This window comes from Microtus ochrogaster, chromosome 15 (genome assembly GCF_000317375.1).
Source record: "Microtus ochrogaster isolate Prairie Vole_2 chromosome 15, MicOch1.0, whole genome shotgun sequence".
NCBI lineage: Eukaryota > Metazoa > Chordata > Mammalia > Rodentia > Cricetidae > Microtus > Microtus ochrogaster.
In genome coordinates this window covers 12,572,891-12,599,333 of record NC_022017.1, presented here as the reverse complement: position 1 = coordinate 12,599,333, position 26,443 = coordinate 12,572,891, and the positions used below count along the sequence as shown (strand labels likewise).

Here is a 26,443-nt window from a genome sequence, read left to right as displayed (position 1 = left end):
TGAGCCACTCCTGGCTGTGTGCTCTGAGAGGAGAAATTGATGACATGTGACTCTGAGATTTCTCAGAGGCCATTTTTCCTACAATGCTCTAGTTTTCCTTTGAGAGAAATATTTTTTTGACTTCTGTAATCAAAACCAATGCCATCTTCTGTTGAGCCAGTGGCCCTAAGATCTTCTGAACTTTATTATAGATGAGAATTATCTGGGGATCGTGCTAAACTACAAAATATGACTCAGAAGGCCTGGGCTGAAAGCCTACCACGCTCTCTGCTCATGCCAACGCTACTGTGTGATGATGGGCCATATTTTACAGTAGTAGGCCCCCAAGGAATGTTTCCAAATAGAAATAACCTACATCAAATGCTTCTGAAAATACAGTCCACACAGCTCTACAGGGGAAGGGCATTCTGGAGTCCACACAAGAATCTGGTGCTCAGTGCACTCTTACAATCTTTCTTTACCCACCTGGTTGCACACTGCCTCAGTCACTGCTCTACTGCTGCACTAAAACACCGCTACCCAAGAAACTTATAAAAGAAAGCATTTAATTTGGGGCTCAGAGGGCAGAGTCCGTGCCTGTTATGGCCCTGGAGCAGCAGCTGAGAGCTCACACCGTGTGGCACAACCATGAGGCACAGAGACAGGTAGGACTGGTGTGGGCTCTGAAACGTAAAGCCTGGCCACAGTGACACACCTCCTCACCAACCAGGAGCCAGGTGTTCACACCTGCGGCCACTCTCATTCAGACACCACACGCACCCACTTAGTGCCTTAATAAAGAGCAACCTTCACGAGTGTGTGTGTGTGCGCGCGCTGACAGTTTATTGAGGATTGTCTGATTGGAGCTCGCATGGGTGGACATACAACATCAGGACTTTTTTTTTTATAATAAAAGACAATTCAAAATAAATATGTATTTTAAAAAACTATGTCAAACACTAAGGAATAATTGACATTTACAAATTTTAAGAAAATTATTTAGGATTAATCATTTTTGTTTTCCCCACAAAATAAATAGCTCACTTAACTCTCATTGAGCAGGAGGAGAAGAGTCGGACAGAAATAAAGTCATGCCCATGGCACAGTCATCATGTTATTTCAGTGAGGAAAATCTTTACCAAGATTAAGACACATAAAAGTATTGACAAGGTACGTTAGAATTGTCAGAACCTGCGTCCCGGGAAAGAGAAGAAGTGGCAAAGTTGAGAAAAACTTCAAGTGGAAAGTCCATACCCCTTGCGAAAATTAATAAACACCCTCAAACTTACATTTTCAGGTTTCCAATATTTCAATATTAGTCTAACCTCCACCCCCAAATCCAAGCAAACACCATAAAAATTAAGTTGGCAATAGGCCTAGCCAACTCTACTCCCTGTTTAGCCTTTGGAGCCTTTCGAGCCAATGACAGGAATGACTGTGGTGCGGATGGAACCAGAGGAGAGGAGAGCCCCACTCTTCTCTGTGCAGCATGAGCATCTCCACACTGCTCCGTGGAGGACCTCAGTGCTTGTGTGTGCTCTTCAGGCCCATTACAGTGAAGGTAGCAGCTGTCAGTTTCTCATACACCAGGAACATGAGGGCAGCTGTGAGCACGGTCTGGAGCAGCTTGGCTTCAAGGCCTTTGTAGAGTCCCATTATTCCAAAGCGCCTGAAAGGAAAGAGGTTGGGAAAAAATAGATTTTCTTTGTAAATGTCAGCTCTTGTATTAGAGAGATCTGCTGCCCCGATAGCTTCTCTCTGAAAGGGTTTTTCTTTAGGAGCAAAACAAGCAACGGAGATTTTCAATTCCAACAGACTTCTCTGTGGAGTACTTCTTAGCCTTGAAGGCACTAGGAACAGATGAAGTGTAGTATTCAGAGGCCACTGATACTTTGTCTTTGTTACAGCCCTCACTCATTAGTGGGATGCTGGCAACACCGCACTACTAAGATGCAGAGCTGAAGGCTTCTGAAACCACTGGAATGCTCAGACCAGAGATCTAAGAACTTCTAAGTTTAATGGGTCTCCAATTCAGTTATTTCAACTTAAAATTCCCTAAGTGGTAGGAAAGTCATTAATTAGGTTAGATTATTTTAACTTCAGTAGAAATAAGGGAAGAGACAGAAATGAAAAGCTGTCTGATTCTTAGACTGCCTGTACATTTGGTCCTAGGGCTCAAGTGAAATTCAGGAAGCACCTAAGTCACCTGAAGAACTGGTTAAATACAGGTCTGCTGGGCCATTTCCAGAGTATCTGATTCATTTCATTAACTTTGGGACAGGAATCAAAAAATTTGCATGTCCAGCTAGCTCCCAGCTGCTGAGGAGGCGCATGCTCACCTGGGGACAGCACTTAAGAGATCCTCAGAATGCTTTGGCTAGAACCTGAAACCCAAAGCAAATAATCCCTCCAAAACTAGTTGCTAAAAGTGAGTTAGTCTCTTACACTAGCTCAAGAGCAACTCCAGCCTGCAGATTGACATTAAACTAATCTGGTACCCGAATCAAGCTAGTTTATATGCTTGCTGTGAAAATCTTAAGGGGTAATCATATGAAAAGGAGGGCAGAAGACTGGACCCATGCATTTCCTGTTCACTGTGTTCTTCAGGGTGACATCCACCCACAGTGGAAGTCCAGGGCTGCCCAGAGGGAAGGCGCAGATCTACATTGTAACAGGCATTTCAACTGCATTTTCTTTTTACGACAGGGTCTTATGTAGCCCAAGCTGGCCTCAAATTTCTTACATAGCCAAGGTTGTCTTTAACTCTAGATTCTTCCACCACTTTAGGTATGCACATCACACCTGACTTCAGATGATATTGTGCATGTATGTGTGTGGTGTGTGTGCATGCCTTTGTTGCACATGCATAGCCCAGAGGTTGACTTGAGTGTGTGTGTGTATATATTTTAGACAGGGTTTCTCTGAGTAGCCCTGGCTATCCTGGAACTCATTCTGTAGATCAGGCCGGCCTCAAACTTACAGAGATCCACCTGCCTCTGCCTCCTCAGTGTTGGGATTAAAGGTGTGCGCACCACCACTGCCTGGCTGACTTGAGTATCTTTATCTATCACAATCCACTTTTTTTTTTTTTTTTTGAGACAAAGCCTCTCACTGAAGCTAGAACTTGCTGTTTTGGCTAAACTGGTTGGCCAAGCAAACCTCCAGGACCCACGTGTCTTCACTCATCAGTGCCGCAGGGACAGCCGCACACTGCCACACCTGTATTTTTATATGGGTACTAGACGTCTGAACTCAGGTTTTCATGCTTGCACGGCAAGCACTTTACCAACTGAGCCGTCACCCCAGACCTTCAGGTGATTCCCAGTCACATAAATGAGAGGCTCAGTATGGCACTGCATTATCGATGACAGTAACCATTAGGCATATGTGGCAATTCAAACAATGCAAGCTTGGTTTCTCAGAAGCTCAACAGCTACCTCAGCTAGTCTCAGCTCTACTGGACAGTGCAGGTGCTTCCATCACTAGAGAACACGGCACTGAAGAATGGCAGTCGTTCATCTGGCGCTGCCTCTAGTGTTGGGCAAATCAATTTCTCTAAATCTGCTTCTTGATTTGTAAAATAGGAATATAGTCACTTTTCTACAGAGCTGAGTGAGGACCAAACAAGATAAACATGTAAAAACAATTTGCAAATCGTAGGACCTCATTGGTCTCCCACTGACAATGTCTTAAATGGCCTGGTAATGCCCATTGTTCTTAAACTTCTCGGTGCTGGCAAAAAGACTGCAGGTCAACTGGCAATGTCTAAATTTCTAATTCTTGAAATTATACAGGGGCTGGAGAGATGGCTCAGCGGTTAAGAGCATTGCCTGCTTTTCCAAAGGTCCTGAGTTCAATTCCCAGCAACCACATGGTGGCTCACAACCAACTGTAATGGGGTCTGGTGCCCTCTTCTGGCCTTCAGACATACAGACAGAATATTGTATGCATAATAAATAAATTAATTAATTAATTAATAAATAAATAAATTAATTAATAATACAATGTCAAATTGTATGTACTCTAGGTAATTGCACATAAATTATGGCTGCTTAATTCTAGGAGGCTCAGTTTATGCTCTTCACTCAGCAGTGCATGTGAAGACCCTGCACTCGTCAGTACGAGCTCCAGTGAGTAAATCAGTGTGTCATATCACAGGAAACTAGTACAACCGAAGGGAGGGGCGTGATGGTAAGCTTACTAAAAGAGAGAAGATGAGGCAGGAGGATTGAGGCCAGCCCGGTCTACTTGACAAGTACTAGTCTAGTCAGGGCGTCATAGCAAAACCCTGCCTCAAATAAATAAATAAATAAATAAATAAATAAATAAATAAATAAATAAATAAATAAATAAATAGAAGCAGTAAGCTGGCTATATCCACTGAAAACATCAGTTTCCTCTAATTCTCTAGAAATGCATATACTTTATAGGGACTACCTCTTGGGAAAGGAGTAAGAAGAAAGGGAAAATGATTTAAATATATGTACATATGTATCATTTATTGACATTTAACTGGCTTTTTAACCTGGTGAGTTTTTGTTTAGTTTTACTTATCGATTGTTGAGACAGGTCTCACTATGTGGCCCCAGTTGGCCTAGAACTAGCTCTGTAGAGCAGGCTGGCCTCAAACTCACAGCTCTGCCTGCCCCTGCCTCCCGGTGCAGGGATTAGAGGAGTTAAAGGAGTGTGCCATGATGCCTGGCCTCTTTCTTCTTTATTTTTTCTTGGTGTTTGGGTTTGAACCCAGGGCTATGCAAGTACTAGGCACAGGCTCTGCCACCAAGCTCCGTTCCCAACCCTTTGGGGGTTCCCTTCCCAAAGGGGTTCTGTATATTTGTAACTAGCAAGGAATAAAGGCCTGAACTTTTCTGTAATTCCCCAAATTGCCGTCAAATCACACTAAGCTTCTAAACTGAGAAAAACTTAAACAAGAGGGGGAGACTTCTGAGGCTGCGCAGCACTGAAGGGAACAGCTCACCCGACCACCCCCATCACTCCCAGCAGTGAGGCTGCTGAAAGGAAGCCCAGGTCAACAAACACTTAGAGCTCACTTGACTCGCTGGTGAAGAAGATAGAGAACATTCCGAAGACTCCCCAGGGTTCTGTTTTCTGGGTTTAGTCTATGACGTCCAAACTGGAAAGGAAGGAAGACAGAAAAAGAGATAATTACTCTTTATCTTAAATTTCATTTTAAAAAAGAGATTTATTTTATCTTAACCATGTGTACACGTGTGTGTCTGTGTATATGTGATGTATACAACTGAGTGCTGGTGCCCACAAAGTACAGAAGAGGGTATTGGGTCCCCAGGAGCTGGAGTCACAGGAGGCTGTGAGCCTTTGACGTGGGTGCTGGGAACTCAGGTACTGTGCTCTTAACCACTGAGTCATCTCTCCAGCCCCTCTTCTTCTTAATTTCTACTCAGTAAATTTCTTTAGAATAACTCTCATAGCACAGTGTATGATTATAAAAATGTCCAGTTAGCACCACAGATTTTATTAATCCTCTTTTTTTTAACTAAATAAGCTAAAAATAAAAATATTTTTCAATAAATAAAGTATTTTTCTTACTGTTGTTATTGTTCTGGGGTGTTATAGCAAAGGCCTTCAATACGCTAAAACAAATACCCTTACCACTAACCTACATCCTTAGTATCAATAACTTTCACTTTTACAGAGAATGAAGGGAAAACTCTTATCAGCACAGACAAAACAAGACAAAGCACAGGCCTGGGATGATACACAGACATGCTGGGGGTAGTAGCTTCCAGTTATTTAAGACCGTTCTATTAAAAGCCAATTAAAAACAACACATAAAAATAGCACATTAGCAAAAACACTTTTCATGGAAAGCAGTGTTTTTACTGATATACTACCATGGTGGTTAGAAAGAAAATGACCCCCAAAGGGAGTGGCACTATTAGGAGGTATGGTCTTGTTGGAGGAAGTGTGTCACTGTGGAGTCAGGCTTTGAGGTCACTTCCTGTTGCCTAAAAGATGTAGGGCTCTCAGTTACTTCTCCAGAACCATGTCTGCCTGCATGCTGCCACGTCTCACCATGATGATAATGGACTAAACCTCTGAACTATAAGCGAACCACCCCAATTAAATGTTTTCCTTTGTAAGAAGTACCGTGGTCATAGTGTCTCTTCACAGCAACAGAAACCCTAACTGAGACAACTACCTTCATTTTCTCTGGCAATAAATCCTTTAAATGTTCTCTATACAACAGATTTTTAACAATTTTTCTTCTCTTTTTTTTTTTTCTTTTTGTGGTGCTGGGGATCAAACTCAGGACCTTGCACATGCTAACTAGTCCCAGTAAAGTGGTATTCTGAGCAATATACCAAGTCCCAGTACAGATACTGAATCTACCTACAGCTTATCTCCACTGCTGCTAACCTAGTCTAGGCTTATCAAGCCCTCACCTACATTACTAAAATGGTTTCCTACGTGATTGGCCCTCTTTCAGTAAGGCCTCTGTTGCTGTCTTCTCTGGATCCCTGCCTTACTGTCTTAAGACTGGTTCTCACTGAACCAGAAGATCTGCCTTTCTCCAGCCCCCTACCTCCCAGCTTCCGATCCACCCACTACAGAAGAGCTGCACAGACCTCACTGGCCTTCCAAGCCCTACCTCAGATCCCACCACTTCCTCCTCAAAGTCCTGCGCAGGCTTCCTGCTGGGTGGAGAACAGAATCTTCCCGCCTCTTTCCTCCCCAACAGTTTTCCTCTAGTTCTTCCAGGCCCAGCCACAGAGGCTTCCTTTCAGTTCCTAAGATGAAGGAAGCTCTTGACATGGCACAAGCTTCATACTCCCTTGTACCTGGATTTCCATGTGCCTCCTCAGAAGGGCAGGCGTTCAGCCAGATGCCCAGGAAGAACCCCACAGCTCTCTTCAGTAAGCCAGTGCTGTTCATATGCTCAACAGTGGACTCAGTTTATAATAATTACTTGGCTCTTTCCTTGCTGTCTTCATGAGGACAGGAGCTACACTGCAACCCCAGCTTCTCAGTGTCTAAAACTGTCTGTATGTATAAACAACCAAATGTATAAAAAAAGCCCTGAAGTCTGAAAGTGATTTGGAAAGGCTAACTCATTAAGAACTTGTGAGTGAACTAAAGGTGTTAACCTCTGATTCTGTCAGGGGTCATCTGCTTCATGGCACACGGCAAACAATGTGAATGGGAAGGAAGCAAACTCGGGTTGTCCTGAGGTCCTTGAGGAATCTGTTTGCACATACGGTTTTCCTGAGACAATACATTACTAAGAAACTCCAATGTAACCCTCACTCCTTGCCAGCCGAAAGCCTGGTTAGCAGAGTATTGCACACAGGGGAGAATGGGCACAAACACTCAGGCACACCACCTGCATTACTGCACTGAAGATCGTAGGATGTGTTTTAGATGTCACTGGACCAACTCTGGGAGGAACCCCAGCACTTACCCTCAGAATCGACTGCACCGTCTGCATGGGGTACGTGACTGTGGTGGCCACCGCTTTGGCTACTGCCCCAATGAGGAACACATCCAGAGAGGAGAGCTGGGAAGCAGAGGGGAGCACTTCAGTCAGACAGCAAAACAGGCATCTCTTTTAGTCGCTTTTAAAATCAGGGATTACCTTCATCCGCTTCTTTAAAAGCTGCCGTTTTAAGCCTTCGTAGAACATGAACTGGATGGCAGGGTTGAAGACCAACAGCAAGGAGGGGAAGGTGCCATTCCACAGAGCCAAGACTCCTTCATCTCGAATAATCTGGTGGAATGCATCTACGCAAGAAGTCAGGCTTTTGTAAAGCACCCTGAGAGTGCCCTAACTAGAAAAGACAATTGTTCTGTTTGAATGGACCCAGACAGAAACCATCCTCTTTTCAATGATAGTTTGGAGGCAGATTCCCTATTTGGGTATCTTTGTTCATTTGTTTATTTGTTCTTGCTAAGTAATCCAGTATGACCTTGAACACTTAAATCTTCCTGCCTCGGACAAGAGGTCTGAACTGCCTCGCACTGGAGTTAACTATCTTGTTTTGTTTTTATAAGACAGAGTTTCTCTGGGTAGCCTTGGCTGACTTGGAACTTGATCTGTAGACCAGGCTACAAAGAAAGAAAAAAAAAAAAACCAAACCAAACCAAAATAACCTTGTGAGATTTGGTGTAGGAGGTCCTTCTGTTTATGTGTTATTTTCATTGGTTAATCAATAAAGAAACTGCTTGGCCTGACAGGGCAGAACTTAGGTAGGTGGAGAAGACAGAACTGAATTCTGAGAGGAAGAAACCAGAGGCAGAGAGACACCATGAAGCTCCTGCCTGAGACAGACGCTGGTTAGAATCTTCCCCAGTAAGTCACGACCTCGTGGTGGTTACACAGATTGGTAGAAATGGGTTAGATCAAGATGTGAGAGTTGGCCAAGAAGAGGCTAGATATAATGGGCCAGGCAGTAATTTAATTAATACAATTTTTGTGTGGTTATTTCGGGGGTTAAGCTAGCTAGGCAGCAGGACACGGCCTGCTCATTCCTTACAGGGATTGTGCAGTAACCACCTGTAACACCGGCACTGGGAAAGTTAAAAGGCAGGAGGATCTCAAGTTTGAGGCCAGCCTAGGTTACACAGTGAGATTGTCTCAAAACCAGTAACATGTTGGGTATGGTGAGTCACACCTGTGATCTCAGTACTTGGAAGAACTGCTATGAATTTGAGGCCAGACTAGGCTATACAGTGAGTTCAAGGCTAACCTGCAAAATGGCAAAATTCTGCCTTAAGAAGAACACAAAACCTAAACCCTTGGAGCTGGGGATATAAGTCAGTCAGTAGAGTGCTTGCCCAGCACATACAAAGCCCTGGGTGGTTCAGTCTCAGGCACGGCATTGTGATGCACTCCTGTAATCCCAGCACTGAGAAGTGGAGGCAAGAGGATCAGAAGTTCAAGATCATCCTCAGTATGAGTCTGAGGTTAACCTAGGCTACAAGAGATTGTCTTAAAAAAAAAAAAAAAAAAAAGGCTGGGCGGAGGTGGCGCAAGCCTTTAGTCCCAATAGAGGGAGGCAGATCTCTGTGAATTCAAAGCCAGTCTGGTCTACAGAGTTCCAGGATGGTCAAGGTTACACAGAGAAGCCCTGCCCTGAAAAACTAAAAACAAGCAAAATAAGAACAAAAACAAAACAATGACAACAATAGGAATATTTAGTTTAGGGGTGTAGCTTGGGGTAGAATGCTTGCCTAGCACACTTGAGGCCCTGGGTTTAAAACCTAACACTGTAAAAAGTTAAATAAAAACTCACATATTCACAGCCTCTTTCCTGTCTGCTTTTTGGGAACAGTATGCACCTCTACCCTAGTCTTAGGCTTGTTATGAGGCAAGATACAAACGGGGGCATAGTAGGTGCTTCCTCTGGTGGTGTGCCATTGTTATGAGAAGAGTATGCCCAGAGGAGTTCCTACCAATCACAGACACAGAAACAATGGTTTGCTGGGATCTGAGGCTGTCTGCTAGGCAGCTTTACTGTGGAAACAGACAAACATACAAGGACACATCCTGGAGACACTTACCGATAATGCCTTTGTAGTTAGTTGGTATAATGTCTTCATTCCGAAATTTTGCCCCTTGCAACTTCAGTCTGGTGTTCACCACCCAGAGTGGAGTCGTCAGCAGCACATTCACCACTCCTGAGAATCAGAGAAAGATGCCTGGTGGCACAGCGTTACCTGCTCAGCTCTGCTCCACTAGGTTAGACACACACTCCATTTATATCTCTGCCACTGACTGCAGTTACGACTTATTTTCATGCTGGGGTACAACACATTACTGCCATTAGAAGCTATTTGGAACACGGCTGATCGCAGTGTTTACTGACACAAAAGGAGTGGAGAATTTCCTTACCTACTCATGAGGGCAATCATTTGTTGATTTAAAAAAAAATAACATTCAAAATGGCAATTTGGGGATGGGGATTTAACTCTGGGGTACAAACAGCTACCTAACACATGCAAGGCCTAGTTCAATCGCCAGCAATGCTAAAGAAACAAAACACAAGGTTACCCCAAAATGAAGTAGCATTTGATATAGTTTTAAACAAATTGTTAAATAAGAACTTCTGAGAGGGGGTAGTATTCTATTGACACCATGCTAAATCCATGTCAACACCAGAGAAAACATGTGCCAACTCTCATACAAAGTAGCTCACACGGTTTTAAACAAGTATGATCTGGTACTAAGGGTGACAGGTGGGAGGACAGGGTGACATTTCCAAGTCTTTCAACTGGGACCAAAAGCTCCCAGAGGAGCTCATCACTCCGAGGGTTAGGACAGCAGCAGCAGGCAGCAGTTACAAAGCGTTACAACACAGAGATCATTACAAGCACAGAGACGGACCTTGGCCCCCCAGGCTGCCTCAGAGCAGCACAGTGAGTCAGATGCTCCTTTCAAAACACATGGTCTCAATTTAACAGCATCTTGAGATATTAAAACTTGCTCATAGTCCTGAAATGATTAAAGAAAATACCATACAGGATTGTAACAAAGCGTCTGACAAGTGGTGTATACTTTGTAACTGTAGACCAACCAACAAACAAGCATTGGTTAAGTATAGTATAGCTGTCTGGCTCCAGCTGAGCCCAGAAGAGGAACGATCCTAAAGAAGACAAAGAAGCCCCGCCCCACCACACTGCTGAAAGTCCTTTAAAGGCAAAACAAAGGGAAAAAAATGTTTTCATTTAAGGAATCTCAAAACACCGTACAGAGAAAACAGTTTAACCAAGGATAAAATCGGTGAAAGCAGTACAGAGACTGAAATCTATCTTTCTATTTGTTGCATACAGTTACCAAAGTAAGATTTTTTTTTTGCTTATTTTTCAGATGTACCAACATATTTCCCCAAAGAAAAAATAGTATCAAATAATCTCATGAATTACAGTTCTATAGATTCACATAGTACCCAGAAGTCATTTGTAGCTCTGACTCTATTCACACACTGTCTCAAGGCATGGATCATGATCTGAAAAAGCTGTGTCTGCCCCAGAAGATCCTTGCTGGACTCTTTCTAAAAAGAGCCCCACAGTGCCCTCACAGTCCAAGATATATGCACATCTGCCCAGAGTTCAGAATGGATACCTACTTGATGATGTATACTTCACTTTACAGAGACAAATCAGTTTGGGAAAATCAGGCCAGAAAGTGTTAGTGACATTTAGCAGCTTTTGTCCCCCCCCCCCTTTTCTTTTCTTTTTAAAAGAGAAAAACAAGCCAGGAGAACTTGGAACCCATGGATACAGAAAAGCACAGTGTATACACCTTTCCAAACAAATGAAATGTAATGTCCATTAAGCAGATCCTTTAGAATTCAAAATATCCTTCAGGCTCTAGTCAGTAAGTAGGCATACACAAAACACTTGAGGGGCAACGCAGCCAAGAATAAGATTCAGCCATTACTTAAAGCACTGTTTCCACATTCCCATTACTAATACAGCAGAAAGACTGAAAGATTCTGAGGACAATCTCAAGTACCAAGTGTACCGCAATATTTAAATGAAGGGATAGAAAGTCATTCCAAAGCTTTGCATCTGAGGCGGTCAAGTACTTCCTTCATCCTCTGAGTCAGAGTGGAGGGAAGTGCCTTTTTACCACGATAATCTTATGAATTCTGGGGAGGAATACACTCAAACTACCTGACAATGCTTTTTAAAAACTTCATCAAAATTTGCAACTTACATAATCAAGTGAATGGCAGTGTTCCAGAGCTCCTCATGACTAACTCTAGTCCCTAATAACATACCACAGGCAGCCCCTCAAGGCAGCTGGGGCAGCACTCTTGCTAGTTCCAATATGTGGGTGTTACTCCAGCTCTAACACCTAAGCACTAATTAATGCTCTTCTTACCTAAGGGGATGAGGTTATTTTTCTTTGGAGTATCATGAGTTTACTTTCTTTTCCTTTTCAATAACAAATCATTTAGGAGAAAGCAGACCCAAAATCAAGAGCTGTGGTACACTAACCAAACACACAAAACCCACTCTCCCACTCTGGTAAAGAAGCCAGGGAATACCATCCTAAATTAGCAGCCAGAATGCTAATCTTTGAATGTAGGCTCTTGAAGGCTGGAAGAGGCTCCACTCTGATGTTTGCTTATTTGCCTAAAGACAATGCTTGCATACCACAGGAGAGAAAACTGGGTTCTGTTACTACACCTGGATAGACTTCACAAACTCTTGTCTGTCTCCCCAGCCAGTTCACTTCCAGAGAGAATCACCCAAACCACGCTGGTCTCCAGACCCACTCATTCTAATAGCCCTTTACTGGTACCACTCAAAAATGACCTCTTTCCCTCTGACAAAAAAGAGTGCATAGTTTATTGTGTAGTCACTGACCTGATTTAAATACATTTGTTCTAATGCAGATCATGCTGTATTCCTCCTGAGAGAGACAGTGGGTAGTGAGGACTTTCATCTCTGTACTGGCTGGTTTGTGTCAACTTGACACAAGCTCATCAGAGGAAGGAGTCTCAGTTGAGGAAATGTCTTCATGAGATTCTGCTGTAAGGCATTTTCTCAATTACTAATCAATCCGGGAGGGCCTAGCCCAGGGTGGGTGGTGCCATCCCTAGGCTGGTCCTGGGTTCTACAAGAGAGCAGGCTGAACAACTCAGGTAAGCAAGTCAGTAAGAGGCACCCCCTCCATGGCCTCTGCATCAGCTCCTGCCTCCAGGATCCTACCCCGTTTAAGTTCCTGTCCTGACTTCTTTCAATAATGACATGCAAAATGGAAATTTAAGCCAAATAAACCCTTTCTCCCCAACTTGCTTTTTGACCATGGTGTTTTAGTGCAGCAATAGAAACCCTAAGACAATCTGCCCTTTTTTTTAAATTTAATTCTATCTTTTTTTGGGTGGGGATTGCTTTTTGAGACATGATCTCACTTGTGTATCTTTTCCCCTGTTAGCCGACCCCACTGTCGGCTAAATTCAGACACCTTTCCAGGATACAGAAGCAGATGTTTTCATCCTCACACCAGGAATAACTGGGACCCTGCTTTTTACTTCTGAAATTGTCAAAATAAACAGCATTGTTGAAGAGGGAAGATGAACATATGTCAAGGATACCCAACTGGGAAGCATGTAATGACAGCTGGTACAAGAAAATGTCCAGAAATGGGGAGATGGAATTCAGATCCTCAGCACCCCATAAGAAGCTGGGTATGGGGGCCTGGTGGTGGTGGCGCATACTTTAACCTCAGAATTCAAGAGGCAGCCTGGTCTACAGGGAGAGTTCTAGGACAGGCTTTAAAGCTGCACAGAGAAACCCTGTCTCCAAAAATAAACAAACAAAAAACAACAACAACAAATTGGGAATGGACGGTTGCATGTTCCTCTAACCCCAGTGCTATGTGTGTGGAAGGACAGGGGGACCAGAAAGGGGTGGGCTCCAAATTCAAGGCCTCCATTGAAAAACATACTTCAAGGAAATAAGACTGAGAGCTATAGAGGACAATCTCCAATATTCTCCAGTCTCCACACATGTGAACGTAGGTAGAGTGCACACATGCGTTCATGCATGCACACACATAAATAAATTTTAAACAGAGAATGCTGTGGAACAATCTTTTTGTACACTACGAATATGTATTAGTCTCAAAAGCAGATTGGTCAATAGCTGAGCAGGAAAGAGATTGAGCACAAGAGCCAGACTAAGAGAATTCTGGGAAGAAGAAGGGCAGACTCAGAGAGTAGCTGGCAAACACAGAGAAGCAAGGTGAGAATGCCATAGCAAGCCACGTGGCTAACTACAAATAAGAATTATGGGTTAATTTATGTGTAAGAGTTAACTAGTAACCATTCTGAGCTATTGGCTGAGCATTCGTAAGTAATATTAAGTCTCTGAGTATTGATTTGGGAACTGGCGGGCGGGAGAGAAGTGCCTGACTAAAAGAGAAAGGAAATGGCAAATCAAGTGTGGAAGGCTACGGCAGGAGTGTAGCACCACTAATAAAGACCTAGAGACAGATACTGGAGTTCAAGCTGAAAGGTCAGAGAAGCAAAGCAACCAACCACTAGAAAGCTCTTACCTCAATGAAATCTTCAGACTGAAAAGAGAGCAACTTCCTGTCTCCTCTCACCTTACATTCCTCTCTAGGGCTGGGATATAAGGCGTGCGCAAGCACCGCCTGACCTCTATGGCTAGCTAGTGTGGCTGCTCAGATTAAAGGTGTGTGCCACCACTGCCTGGTCTTATGGCTAACTAGTGTGGCTAGCTTTGCACTCTGATCTTTAGGAAAGCTTTATTTATTAAAATATAAATAAAATATTATCATACAGCAGGGTCATGAATTCAAAGCCAGCAGTGTCTGTATAGTAAAAGTTTTATCTCAATAAGCAATCCTTACCCCCCCCCCCCCGCAAAAAAGATAGAACAAAATAAAACAAAATGGCAGATGAAAGCCACAGATCTAAGCTACTGTCTCCCTAGAGGGGTGTGCAACATGATGTACAACAAGAATAAACCTGACTGGCCAGATTAAGGCAGAGGCAGGAATTACATCCTCAACTCTGAAAACTGGCAGCTGGCATTCAAAAGTGCTGTGTTCAAAATCACAATTTCATCAGCGTGGCCAACAGTCTTCAGTTACATTATCTGTAAGGTTCTAGTTCCAAATTCTTCTAGGTGTGCTTATGTGATTTTTCTGTGGGAAGATAATAAATAATAATCAAAAGTTTCAAGTAGAATCTGAATAACAAAGACAGCAGGGTCATGATGCCTTTGGGGTCGACCAAACCTTTCAAGGGGTCACACATCAGATATTCTGCATATCAAATGTTTAGATTACAATTAATAACAGTAGCAAAATTGCAGTTATAAAGTAGCAATGAAATTTTGTTTGTTTTTTGAAAGAGGGTTTCCCTGTGTAGCCCTGGCTGTCCTGGAACTCACTTTTTAAGGCTGGCCTTAAACTCAGAGATCTGCTTGCCTCTGCCTTCTGAGTGCTGGAATTAAAGGTGTACGCCACTACCACCCAGTGAAAATTTTATGGTTGGGGGTTACCAGAACATGAGGAACTATATTAAAGGGTTGCAGCATTAGGTAATTTTGAAAACACTAGGCAAGGGCTGGAGAGATGGCTCAGTGGTTAAGAGCATTGTGTGCTCTTCCAAAGGACCCGAGTTCGATTCCCAGCAACCACATGGTGGCTCACAACCATCTGTAATGAGGTCTGGTGTCCTCTTCTGGCCTACAGGTATATATGCAAACAGAATAGTGTGTCCATAATAAATAAATAAATATTAAAAAAGAAAAAGAAAACACTAGGCAGTGTTGGTAGTGTTCATGGTGGACCCTACCACACCCACCCTCCCCGCTGGCACAGTAGAACATTATTACTGCAGCGTCAGCAGATTAGATGAGACAGCTGGGAATTCTTAAATGGGCTTAGTTTGAAAAAAATGGAAAAAAATCTTTCCCATGTTAAGAACTGGAAATATCACAAGGCAGGGAGTTAGGACCCTGATTAGTGCTATTATGAATGGCTTGAAAATGAAAAAAAAAATAAATGAGGGGATAAACCATTTAGCTGGGATTGACATAATAGCAATTTTAATTACTATCAGTTTGGTAATTCATATTTTATCCTTAAAATGGTATGACAACTGCCAAATATAAAAATTTGACTGATAAGATAAAAACGTTAGACTTACTATTGATAAGATGCAAGCTTTAGAAAGACTTCCTCCTTATAAGATACAAACTTTAGAAAGCCTTACTAAAGAAAATAAAAATTTGACTGATAAAATACAAGCCTTAGAAAGACCTACTAAGAAAATGAGAAAAATATTCAGACACAGACAGAGAAAATTGGAGTGGAACCTACCACACCATTGCATTATGAAATTGAAGAAGAGCAGCATAAGGTTACCAGAACACCACCTTTATTCAGTTACCATACAAGAACAACCACCAGATGATAGGCATCCCAAGGCTATTCAGAAGTTGACTGAAATCTTGTAAAAAATTTTGATTTCAATAGATTTTTAAAAAGCAGTCATTTCATATGGTACGCATTCACCCTTTTTGAAGCAGATGGTAAATTCGTGGGCAACTAGGAATAGAATTATTCCACAAGACTGGAAAGATTTAGCAACAGCAATATTGGAGGCTAGCCCTTAGTTACAATGGAAAACATGGTGTAATGAGGAAGCTAGGACCATAGAATGAGGTAGGACTAGAGGTATGGAAATTTCCCAAGACCAGATTCTCGGTGAAGGCCAGGAGAATGATTTGAAAGGACAGTTTAGATTTGATGACTACACCTTGGTGCTATGTCATGTAGCATCTTTGAGTGCTTGGGGCACGGTTGAAGAAACAGGAAAGAGGACTGCGTCATTTACTAAAATTATACAAAGCCTAAAACAAGTCCACACTAATTTTTTTTTCCAAGATTGACTTTAGCTGTAAATAGAATGATATCAGATCCATAAGATAAGACAAATATTAATTGAGTCCTTGGCTTTTGAAAATGCTAATTCAGAATACAAAAGGGTGATTAAGCCTTTAAATGCATGATCTACATCAACAGATGAATGGATTAGAATAGCTGAAACTGGATCTCACTCTTATGATGCTGCTTTGATAGGAAAATAATTTCTAGAAATTTTAAGAAGACCCAAAATGTCCTATGTTTTAGTCAGGGTAAACAAGGTCATCTGAAAAGGGATTGTAGGCAAGATGTTCCTAGAAACAATGTTTTTTTCTAGAGATAATCCAAACAGAAGACCCTAGCTTTCTGGAATATACAGAAGGTGTGGCAAAGTCTGGCATTGGACTAATGAATACAAATCAACAAGGGACAGTCAAAATAATCTTTTGCAATCAGGAAACACCCTGTGGAGCCTCCTGCAGCTCCAATATCAAATTTGGCTCAATCATTCTCTGTCAGCATTGGAGAAACTCATCCACAGAGCAATTAAGACACTTAATATCTGTTGTTAAAAACCATACTGCTGGGGCTGGAGAGATGGTTCCATGGTTAAGAGCACTGGTTGTTCTTCCAGAGATCCTAAATTCAATTCCCAGCAACCACATTGTGGCTTACAATCATCTATAATGGTATCTGGTTGTAGTAATAGGAGCGGCGGAGCTGCGTCCCCAGCACCCCGGCCGCCCCCGGCCGCCCCCGGCCGCCTGCTAGCTTATGCCCCAAAATAACAACACACAAATTGCATTCATTTAAACACTGCTTGGCCCTTTAGCTCTAGCCCTTACTGGTTAATTCTGATATCCCGATCAACCCATCTCTAATAATCTGTGAGCATCGGTCTTACCGGGAAGATTCTAGCCTACATCCATCCTGGGTCGGAGCTTCATCGCGTGTGCCTCAAAGAGCAGAGCTCTCGCCTCTGCCCACAAGAGTGGAGCATCATGTCTCTCTGAGGCGTCTTACCTCACTTTCTCTTCCTCCCAGCATTCTGCTCTGTTTACTCCACCCACCTATGTTCTAAGCTATGAGCCCAAGCAGTTTGTTTATTACTCAACCAATGAAATCAACAGATTGATATATGACACTCCCACATCATCTGGTACCCTCTTCTGGCATTCAGACATACATGCAGACAGAACACTGTATACATATTATATAAATCTTACAAAAAAAAACCCTGCAGGGGCTGGAGATCTGGCTCAGAGGTTATGAGCACTGGCTACTCTTCTAGAGCTCCTGAGTTCAATTCCCAACAACCACATAGTGGCTCATAACCATCCATAATGAGATCTGCTGCCCTCTTTTAGCCTGCAGACATACATGCAGAGAAAACACTATATACACATAATAAATAAATAAATAAAGTCTTTAAAAAATGCACACATTGCTCTGGATGTGATCAAAGACAGAACAACTTGAATAAATGAAATAAAAAGTTTGGGGGAGACCAGAAAACAAGTATTCTGGCAAGCTGCTATAAATGACCAGAGATCAAAGCTAAAAATACATGTAAATGGCACTGAAGTTGAAGGTTTGGTAGACACAAGTACAGATGTAACAATAATTTCACCAAAATCTTGGCATCCAGCTTGGCCTCTTAAGACGGTAAATGTTCAGCTTCTTGGGTTGGAATTTTATATCAGGTAAAATAAAGTGCAAGATAGATCAAGTGTATAAGGCCAGAAGGGCAGATAGAAAAACCATATGTGGCTAACATAGCAATGAATTTATGGGATGTGATTTGTTGCAGCAATGGAAAACACAGGTTAACATTCCTCCAATCTCAGAAATAAACTATAAAATAAGGAATGCTTCTGAGAGAAATACTAAAAGGTATCAAGAACAGCTACAGACTGTTCAGGTTGTACATGAGCAGGGCACAACATCTGGTGGTCTTTCAAGGGTCCAACCTTTAAAATGGTTAACTGATAAACTTTGTGTGTGGAACAATGGCCTTTGACATCAGAAAAATTACAGGCACTAGAACAACTGATACAGGATGCTCAACACTGAAAAATCGACCAGTTCTTAGAATTCTCCTATATTTGTCATTAAAAAGAAATCAGGAAGCCGGGCAGTGGTGGCGCACGCCTTTAATCCCAGCACTCGGGAGGCAGAGGCAGGCGGATCTTTGTGAGTTCGAGACCAGCCTGGTCTACAAGAGCTAGTTCCAGGACAGACTCCAAAGCTACAGAGAAACCGTGTCTCAAAAAAACCAAAAACAAAAAAACAAACAAAAAAAGAGTACTCTGCTCTTCTAGAGGATACAGGTTCAATTCCCAGCACCCACATGGCAGCTAACAACTGTCTGTAACTTCAATATCTGATACCCTCATACACACATACATAGAGGCTAAACACCAATGCACATAAAATAAAAATAAATAAATTTTTAAAAAAGTTGTAAGAGCTGGCTGGAGACAAGCCTAAGGTACCGGCCAAGCATTTATAACTAATAAGTCTCTGCTGAGACACAGAGAAATCCTCCCAACACACTTGAGAGCAGTTTCCAAAGAGTCATCCACCCCATGTTCATGAAGCATACTCCAAACAGCAAGAGGTGCACACAACCCAAATGTCCCTTAGCAGATAAAAGATACACACAATGTGATGTATTCACACAACAGAATATTATCTATTCAAATGCTACAACGTGGATGAACCGTGAGGATACTAAGTGAAATGAGGCCATTACAAAGACAAATACCGTATGATCTCACTTGTATGCAGCACCAAATGTAGTTAAATCCTTAAAGGCAGAAGCAGAATGAATGATGGTTACCAGGTGTTGAGAGGAGAGATGGGAATTTACTAGGGTCTGAGGTTTGTACGATGAAAACCTTCTGGGTCAGTTATAAAATGCACACACTTCACATGACTAACCTACCTTAAAATGGTTACACTGGCAAATTTTATGTCATGTGCTTTTATCACATTAAGGAAACACGTCAGAAAAGCTGGCCATATTCCCTGCAGCGCTACTGGGTGCTAAAATAATCTCTTAGAGGATATATGAAGCACAGATCAATATTAAAATATAAAGATATTTTTATACCCAGAAAACCTTGTTACCTGCAACAAATCCAACCACCAGATCTTTTCCTGTAGAAGAACGTTGACCTTTGACCCATACTGCTTTGAGGCTATTAAAAGTGTAGAAATAGACAAAATTGGAGCAGCAGAGACTGGAGATAACTGGAAACCACCCTCGGTATGGTGCCAGGCTATGGAAAAAAACAAAAAACAAAACAATAAGCAAAGTAAAGGTCATAGACAGGCCGGGCGGTGGTGGTGCACGCCTGTAATCCCAGCACTCGGGAGGCAGAGGCAGGCGGATCTCTGTGAGTTCGAGACCAGCCTGGTCTACAAAGGGAGTTCCAGGACAGGCTCCAAAATCACAGAGAAACCCTGTCTCGAAAAAACTAAAAAAAAAAAAAAAAAAAAGGTCATAGACAAAAACCACAGAAAATCGCCAGAGAAGCGTGTCAAGGTCTAAATGTAAACAGATCCCCAATAGGCTTATGCATTCCCTGGGAAGTCTACTATAAGAGAAAGAGCCTTGCAAGAGGGAGTAGTCACTGGGGACAGGCCTTGAGGCTTGACAGCCCAGTCCCATTTCCTGTGGAGACAACAATGTGATCAGCTGGCATTGCCTGCCCTACTGTGACGGACTGTAAACTGTCTTCACTTCTAAATCAGAATAAACCCTTCTGCACTTAACTTGGTTCTAGTTAGGCCCTCGATCACAGAACTGAAAAAAGTAACCTATTATGAAGCCCAGCAAAGTCTGGTCTACACAAACAGTCCCAAGGTTTGATAGGAGTGGGACAACTGCAGGACCTTAGAAAGGTTCTCCACATGGGTAAGTTACAGGAAAGGAGAAATGGTCACACAGAAAGCAGCCAAATCACGTGCTGGAAAGCACGCAGACACTATGATGCCAGAGAAAAATGGGGTGGGGAGAAAGAGACAGCAAGGGAGAGAAAAGGAAGGGGTTAGCAAAGACTGAGAGAGAAAGAAGAGGAGAGAAAACAAGAGAAGAGAGGGAGAGATGGGGAGAGAGAGGGAAAGAGAGAGAAAAGGGAGAGAGAGAGGGTGAAGGAGGCAGGCAGGGAGATGTTTCATGATGGTACAGTCTGACCCTGGGGAATTCTTCCCCAGTCTCTTGTAGAGCAGGGACTCCAGGCATGCACTGCTGTGCTACCCAGGAACTCATTATTCTTACCAAGAATGCGAAACCAATCTAACCATGAGACAAATATAAAACAAGGATTAAAACTCACAACTTTCATTTCAGCACGAGAGGCAAAGGTAGGTGAATCTCTGTGAGTTCAAGGTCAACATAGCAAGTTCCAGTCCAGCTAGGGCTACATAGAGAGACTGTCTCAAGGAAAAAGCAATTTAAAATGGAAGGGAGAGAATGTATGTCAACGGCATAGATGTCAAAATGTTTTGACACATGTAACTGATGTTTAAATAACTGAAAAACTTGCATGTAATCTATGTGCGTGACAGAAGTGGAGGGCAAGTGTGAGCATAGTTGGTAACACAGAAGAAAAATGGACAACATGGAAAGCATACAGTGGTATCCTTTGTACCAATTTCAGTTTTGAAATTGTTTGCAACTCTGAAATTACTTCAAAACACAAATTCAAAGAAATTAAAATAAGAGAATAATGCAATCTGTCTGGATGCAACTGATAGGAAGGAACTGTGAGAGAGGGTTTGTGTGCTTGTGTGGTGTATATGTGTGTGTCTTATGTGACTTATGTGTGTTTTGTTTGGTGTGTAAGGGTATGTCTTATGTGAATTGTATGTGTGTGTGTGTGTGTGTGTGTATGTGTGTTTGTGTGATGTGTGCTACTGGCACTTAGACTCGGCCCCATAAAGGCTAGGCAAACACAGTGAGTTAATGTTCAAACTTCTAAGCAATAATACCACTACTTTGTTATACATTACATTTCCTAGAATGCTCCATAATCAAAACTAAACAAATGGTGTGGGCTAGAAAAATGGCTCAGCAGCTAAGGGCATTTGTTATTCTTGCAGAGGACCTGGGTTTTGTTCCCAGTAACACACAGTCGTTCACAACTATGTGTGACTCCAGTTCCATAGGATCCGACTTCCCCCTACAACCTCCTTGGGCATCAGGGACGCACATGGTACACAGACAAACATGTAAGCAAAATACACACAGAAATAAATCTAAAAATAAAGATCAAATGGCTAACAGATCTGTAAGGGATTAAGAACAGATATGCTTCTATATGTCAGGCAATTACAAACTCTCAAAACTATAAGTCTATAACCGGGGCTTCTAAGTTTCCCAAGGAGCCACTCTGAGAAGTTGGGAAATGGGTACTCACAGGCCTTCTTCTTTAATAATCTCCAGGAGCACTGCATGAGTAGTTTTTGACTTTCTTTTCTCATCAACTGTAAAAATCAAGAGAATTATTATCTCTAGCATCAGCAAGCATCACTGAAATGCCATCACGCCACCTGCATCAACTCTCATCCATTTTTTTGAGCTCCCTACTTTGCCTCAGATCCTCCAGTGTGTCTGGCCATGGGTTACTTTCCAAAAGCAAATTTCTTGAGTTTCATCTATTATTCAGAATTTTAAGTTAAACTCTAATTTCCACAGTAAAGCAGAAATGTTATTTCTAGGGTTTTATAGTACTCTTTCTACCTGTTTTCTTTCTTTCTTCTTAATTTTTTTGTTTTGCTTTGTTTTGTTTTTCTAGACTCACTTTGTAAACCAGGCTGGCCTTAAACTCAGAGATCCACCTGCCTCTGCTCCCAAGTGATGGGATTAAAGCCACCATCTGGCTTCAGTGCTTTTTCTTATATTTTATCTATTATATGCATGTGTCTGTGTGTCAGTATGTGCACATGAGTGCAGGTGCCCTTGGAGGCCAGAAGAGATCCCCTGGAACTAGAGTTACTGGAAACTGAAGTTGTGTCCTCTGGAAAAGCAGTACATGTTATTTTATTTTATTTATTTATTTATTTTGTTTTGTTTTTTGGAGACAAGGTTTCTCCATGTAACAGTCCTAGCTATCCTGGAATTAGCTCTGTAGTCCAAGCTGGCCTCGACATCACAGAGATCTGCTTGTCTCTGCCTCCCAGGTGCTAGGATTAAAAGGATGCGCCACCACCGCCTGGTGTAGTACACTAAGCCATCTGTCTATCGATCCCTCCTTCTCTTTTTTCTTCCCTCCCTCCCTTCTTATGTATATGTACCTCTGTGATTTTATGTGAGCCACATGTAAACTGGTGGAACCTTGGAGGCCAGAGGGCATCAGATCCCCTGGACCTGGAGATACAGGCAACTATGAACCTCATGATATGGGTGCTGAAAACCAAACTTGGATCCTCTGGAGATCAGTAAATGCTCTTAATGGCTGAGCCAGCTCTCCAGCCCTATATCGTGCTCTTGTTTTAAATTAATATGCATGTTCTCATTTTTATATCCCACACCTTATAGAATAGGAACTAGATTATCTTCTCTTTTTATCTTTTATAAAAAAAGATTTATTTTATTTTCTATGTATGGGTGTTTTGCCTGCATGTGTATGTGTACCACATATGTGCCTGGTGCCCAGGGAAGTCAGAAGAGTGTTGGGTAACCTGGAACTAAGTTACAGATGGTTGTGAGTTGCCATGTGGGTGCTAGGAATTGAACCCGGGTCCTCGGCTAGAGCTACAAGTGCTCTTACTGCTGAGCCGTCTCTCCAGTCCCTACTCTCTTCTTTTTGTAAAAGCGGCCAGAAAATCAAACACAAAGTCAGGAATAAAATTAAAACTCAAATTTAAAAAGTTCTGGCTTTGTGCTGCTTCCTAACCTAAAAAAAAAAAAAAAAATCCCAGAAGGACATTTTTGTGCATTATCACTGAATGAAAACAATATCCACTTCAATTAACTTTCAAATTTCCTACATATACTAGAAAACTAATCTGAAAAACTAAAAATGTGGAAATGAACCAATTTCCTCAGCATTAAAATTGGTACCAATCTATCTTATGACATGGCAAGTTAGTCAGCCCCTAATAAAAGCAATCTGGCATTTACTCAAAATCACCCCTTGATTCAGAGGAAGTCCCATGTCTGGGAATTTATCCCATAAAGTTTACAGAAACAAAATGGCCTATGAACAAATCTATTCTTACATGATATTTGCAAGAACGACAATAACAAAATTGTGAAACAACCCAAGAATTCTTCCACAGTAGGGCAAGGGTAAGCAGGTTAGGGTGCATCCACACCAGACTTGAGAACTGCAAGACTGGATGAAGGGAAACACGCTGCCAGGCTAAAGATGGACAGTCTGGGGGCTAGAGAGACAAGTCAACAGGTAAGAGCACCATCTGTAAGCCCAGTGCTAGAGAATCTGGTGCCTTCTGGTGTGTGGACACCAGACATGCATGTGGTACACAGATATGCACTGGACAAAACACCGATATACATTAAATAATACCTAAAAATAATTGTTTAAATGCATAGTCTAGAACTTTTTTTGTTTTAGTTTTGTTTGTTTGGCTGGTTGGTTGGGATTTTTTGGTTTTGTTTTTCGAGACAGTGTTTCTCTGTAGCTTTTTCCCCCCAAGACAGGGTTTCTCTGTAGCTTTGGAGCCTGTCCTGAAACGAGCTCTAGTAAACCAGGCTGGCCTTGAACTCACGGAGATTTGCCTGCCTCTGCCTCCTGAGTGCTGAAATTAAAGGCCCGCGCCACCACCACCACCTGGTTCTCTCTGTAGCTTTGAAGCCTGTCCTAGAACTCGCTCTGTAGACCAGGCTGGCTTCAAATTTACAGAGATTCACCTGCCTCTGCCTCCTGAGTGCTGAGATTAAGGGTGTGTGCCACCATGGCCCAGCCAAAATGTGCCTTTTGTATGAGTAAGGTGAAAACGCAGAATCTACATCACTTGTATGTATTTCCATAAAGTGTGAAAACCAGGTTTGCTGACACTCAGTCTCATGCTTCACTCCTGTACAGCACTGACCTCTGGTCTCTACAAGCATTCTTTTTGTTTTGCTCTGGCTCTCTCATTCTCTCTTCCTCCCTCCCTCTCAGTACAGCTCCTGTGTTCAAACGGTCCACAGGCCTCGTCTCCCAAGTAGCTGTGACTGGGGTGTGTACACAGAACCCACCCTACATTTGCCATTCTGAAGGATGTCCAAATCAGAACACTTGGGGCTGCGAGGATGGTTCATCAGTTAAGAGCTTGTACTGCTCCTGTAGAGGACCTGAGTTTGATTATTCTCAGCATATCAGGTGGCTCACAACACCTGCAACTCCAGGAATTCCAGCACCTTGGCTTCTGAGGCCACGTGCACATACCCCCAGATACAAGGCATACATGTAAAGTAATTTAAAAAACTAATAGAGAAGCCAGGCAGTGGTGGCACACGCCTTTAATCCTAGCAAAGGTAGAGAGATCTGAGACAGAGGCAGGTGGATCTCTGTGAGCTTGAGGTCAGCCTGGTCTATAAGAGCTAGCTCCAGGTTAGGTTCCAAAGCTATAGTGAAACCCTGTCTCGAAAAACAAAAACAAAAAACACAAAAAATCTAAGGGAGAGACCCATCTTTCCTAGCAATGAAGACACCAAAGAAAGAGCACAAAGTGAGTCAGTGTCAACACAGTGGAGAGGAGTAAAGGTGGAGGTGAGGTTTCCCTGTACAGCACTTTCTTACATGTTTTCCTTTGTGAGGCATAGAACCACCCACCTAAAAATTCTAACCACAAGCAGTAGGCACAAAGTGTTTAACCTCTTAGCTAGTTTTCAAAATCTTTTTATGCAAGTTGTGGTATCAGTTTATAATTTCAAGTTGAGCCAGGTGATGGTACACGCCTTTAATCCTAGCAAAGGTAGAGAGATCTGAGTTCAAGGCCAGCATGGTTCTACAGAGTTAGTTCCAGGACAGTCAGTGCTACACAGAGAAACCCTGTCTTGAAAACCAAAATAATAATAATAATAATAATCAAAATAATAACAACAATAATGATAATAATAATTTCAAGTTAAAAAAACAGAAGAAAGAGAATTACAGCAAAGTGCAAAATCCTATAGTGCTAGAGGTGGTTAGGAGGCCATGTCTGGGCGAGTAAGGGTAGTAGATAGACATACCCACTGTTCCCAGTCTCCTTTTTAGAAAACCTTCCTCCTTTAAAAATGCCCAGGTTAAGTCTCAAACGTCATCCTGGAGACAGAGCTCAGAGTGGAGCACGTGCCTAGTACACGAAAGTCTGGGTCTGACCATACTGTAAAACAAAAGCCATGGTGTGTGACCAGGCTGGCTTCCAATTCAGGCCCATCCACCTCTGCTTCTGCCTCCTGAGTGCTGGGATTAAAGATGTGTGCCACCACTCCCAGACGAGGGCAGACTCACCAAGGCGTCTTTGTTGCCAAAGTCAATCCTGCTTGGACTTGCCTGGCAGGTATTAAACAGCAGTGTCCAGACTGTGGGTGTGAGTACAGTCCCGGTGTCCCACTGTCCCTCATGTAGAAATCTATTACGTGTACAGCATATTGAGAGTACGTTGCTCACCTGCCTATGAAACAGCTCTTTTTAATAACTGCTAAGGAAAAAAAATACCTTTTTCACGTGTGGGCTTGCTATATAGTAAAAGCAGTGACACCGGCTTCAGAAGGGAGGTGTCTTCACATACTGGCATGAGGAAATGAGCTGTATGCAATCACTCTTTACTGTGAAATTCACCTGCCTCGGGTTCCTTCAACTTCAGGTACTTCAGGCACCCTTTTCTGTTCTAAGAAGCTGCAGAGCCATGATATTGAATAATATGTTTTTCTTTCTTCCTTTAGTAAATTATTTATTTTTATTTTATGTACATTGGTGTTTTTCCTACATATATGTCTGTGTGAGGGTACCAGATCCCTTGGAACTGGAGTTAAGACAGTTGTTAGCTGCCATGTGGGTGCTGGGAATTGAACATGGATACTCTTAACTGTTGAGCCATCTCACCAGCCCTGAAGAATGCTTCTTTTTTTTT

The 26,443-nt window shown here is 42.4% G+C and overlaps 1 protein-coding gene across 1 annotated transcript in view; it reads right to left on the bottom strand.

Moving 5' to 3' along the window:
* Window positions 1-801: 801 nt before the first annotated feature.
* Window positions 802-26,443, bottom strand: part of Slc25a17 (solute carrier family 25 member 17) — a 39,418-nt gene continuing 13,776 nt past the window's right edge. The window contains exons 3-9 of the mRNA XM_005354162.3: window positions 21,796-21,862; window positions 19,502-19,653; window positions 9,520-9,636; window positions 7,595-7,740; window positions 7,421-7,516; window positions 5,031-5,113; window positions 802-1,648 (exon numbers count right to left, since the gene is read on the bottom strand). Of these exons, the coding sequence (XP_005354219.1) occupies window positions 1,501-1,648; window positions 5,031-5,113; window positions 7,421-7,516; window positions 7,595-7,740; window positions 9,520-9,636; window positions 19,502-19,653; window positions 21,796-21,862 (809 nt within the window). The 3' untranslated portion in view covers window positions 802-1,500. The remainder of the gene's footprint in view (window positions 1,649-5,030; window positions 5,114-7,420; window positions 7,517-7,594; window positions 7,741-9,519; window positions 9,637-19,501; window positions 19,654-21,795; window positions 21,863-26,443) is intronic.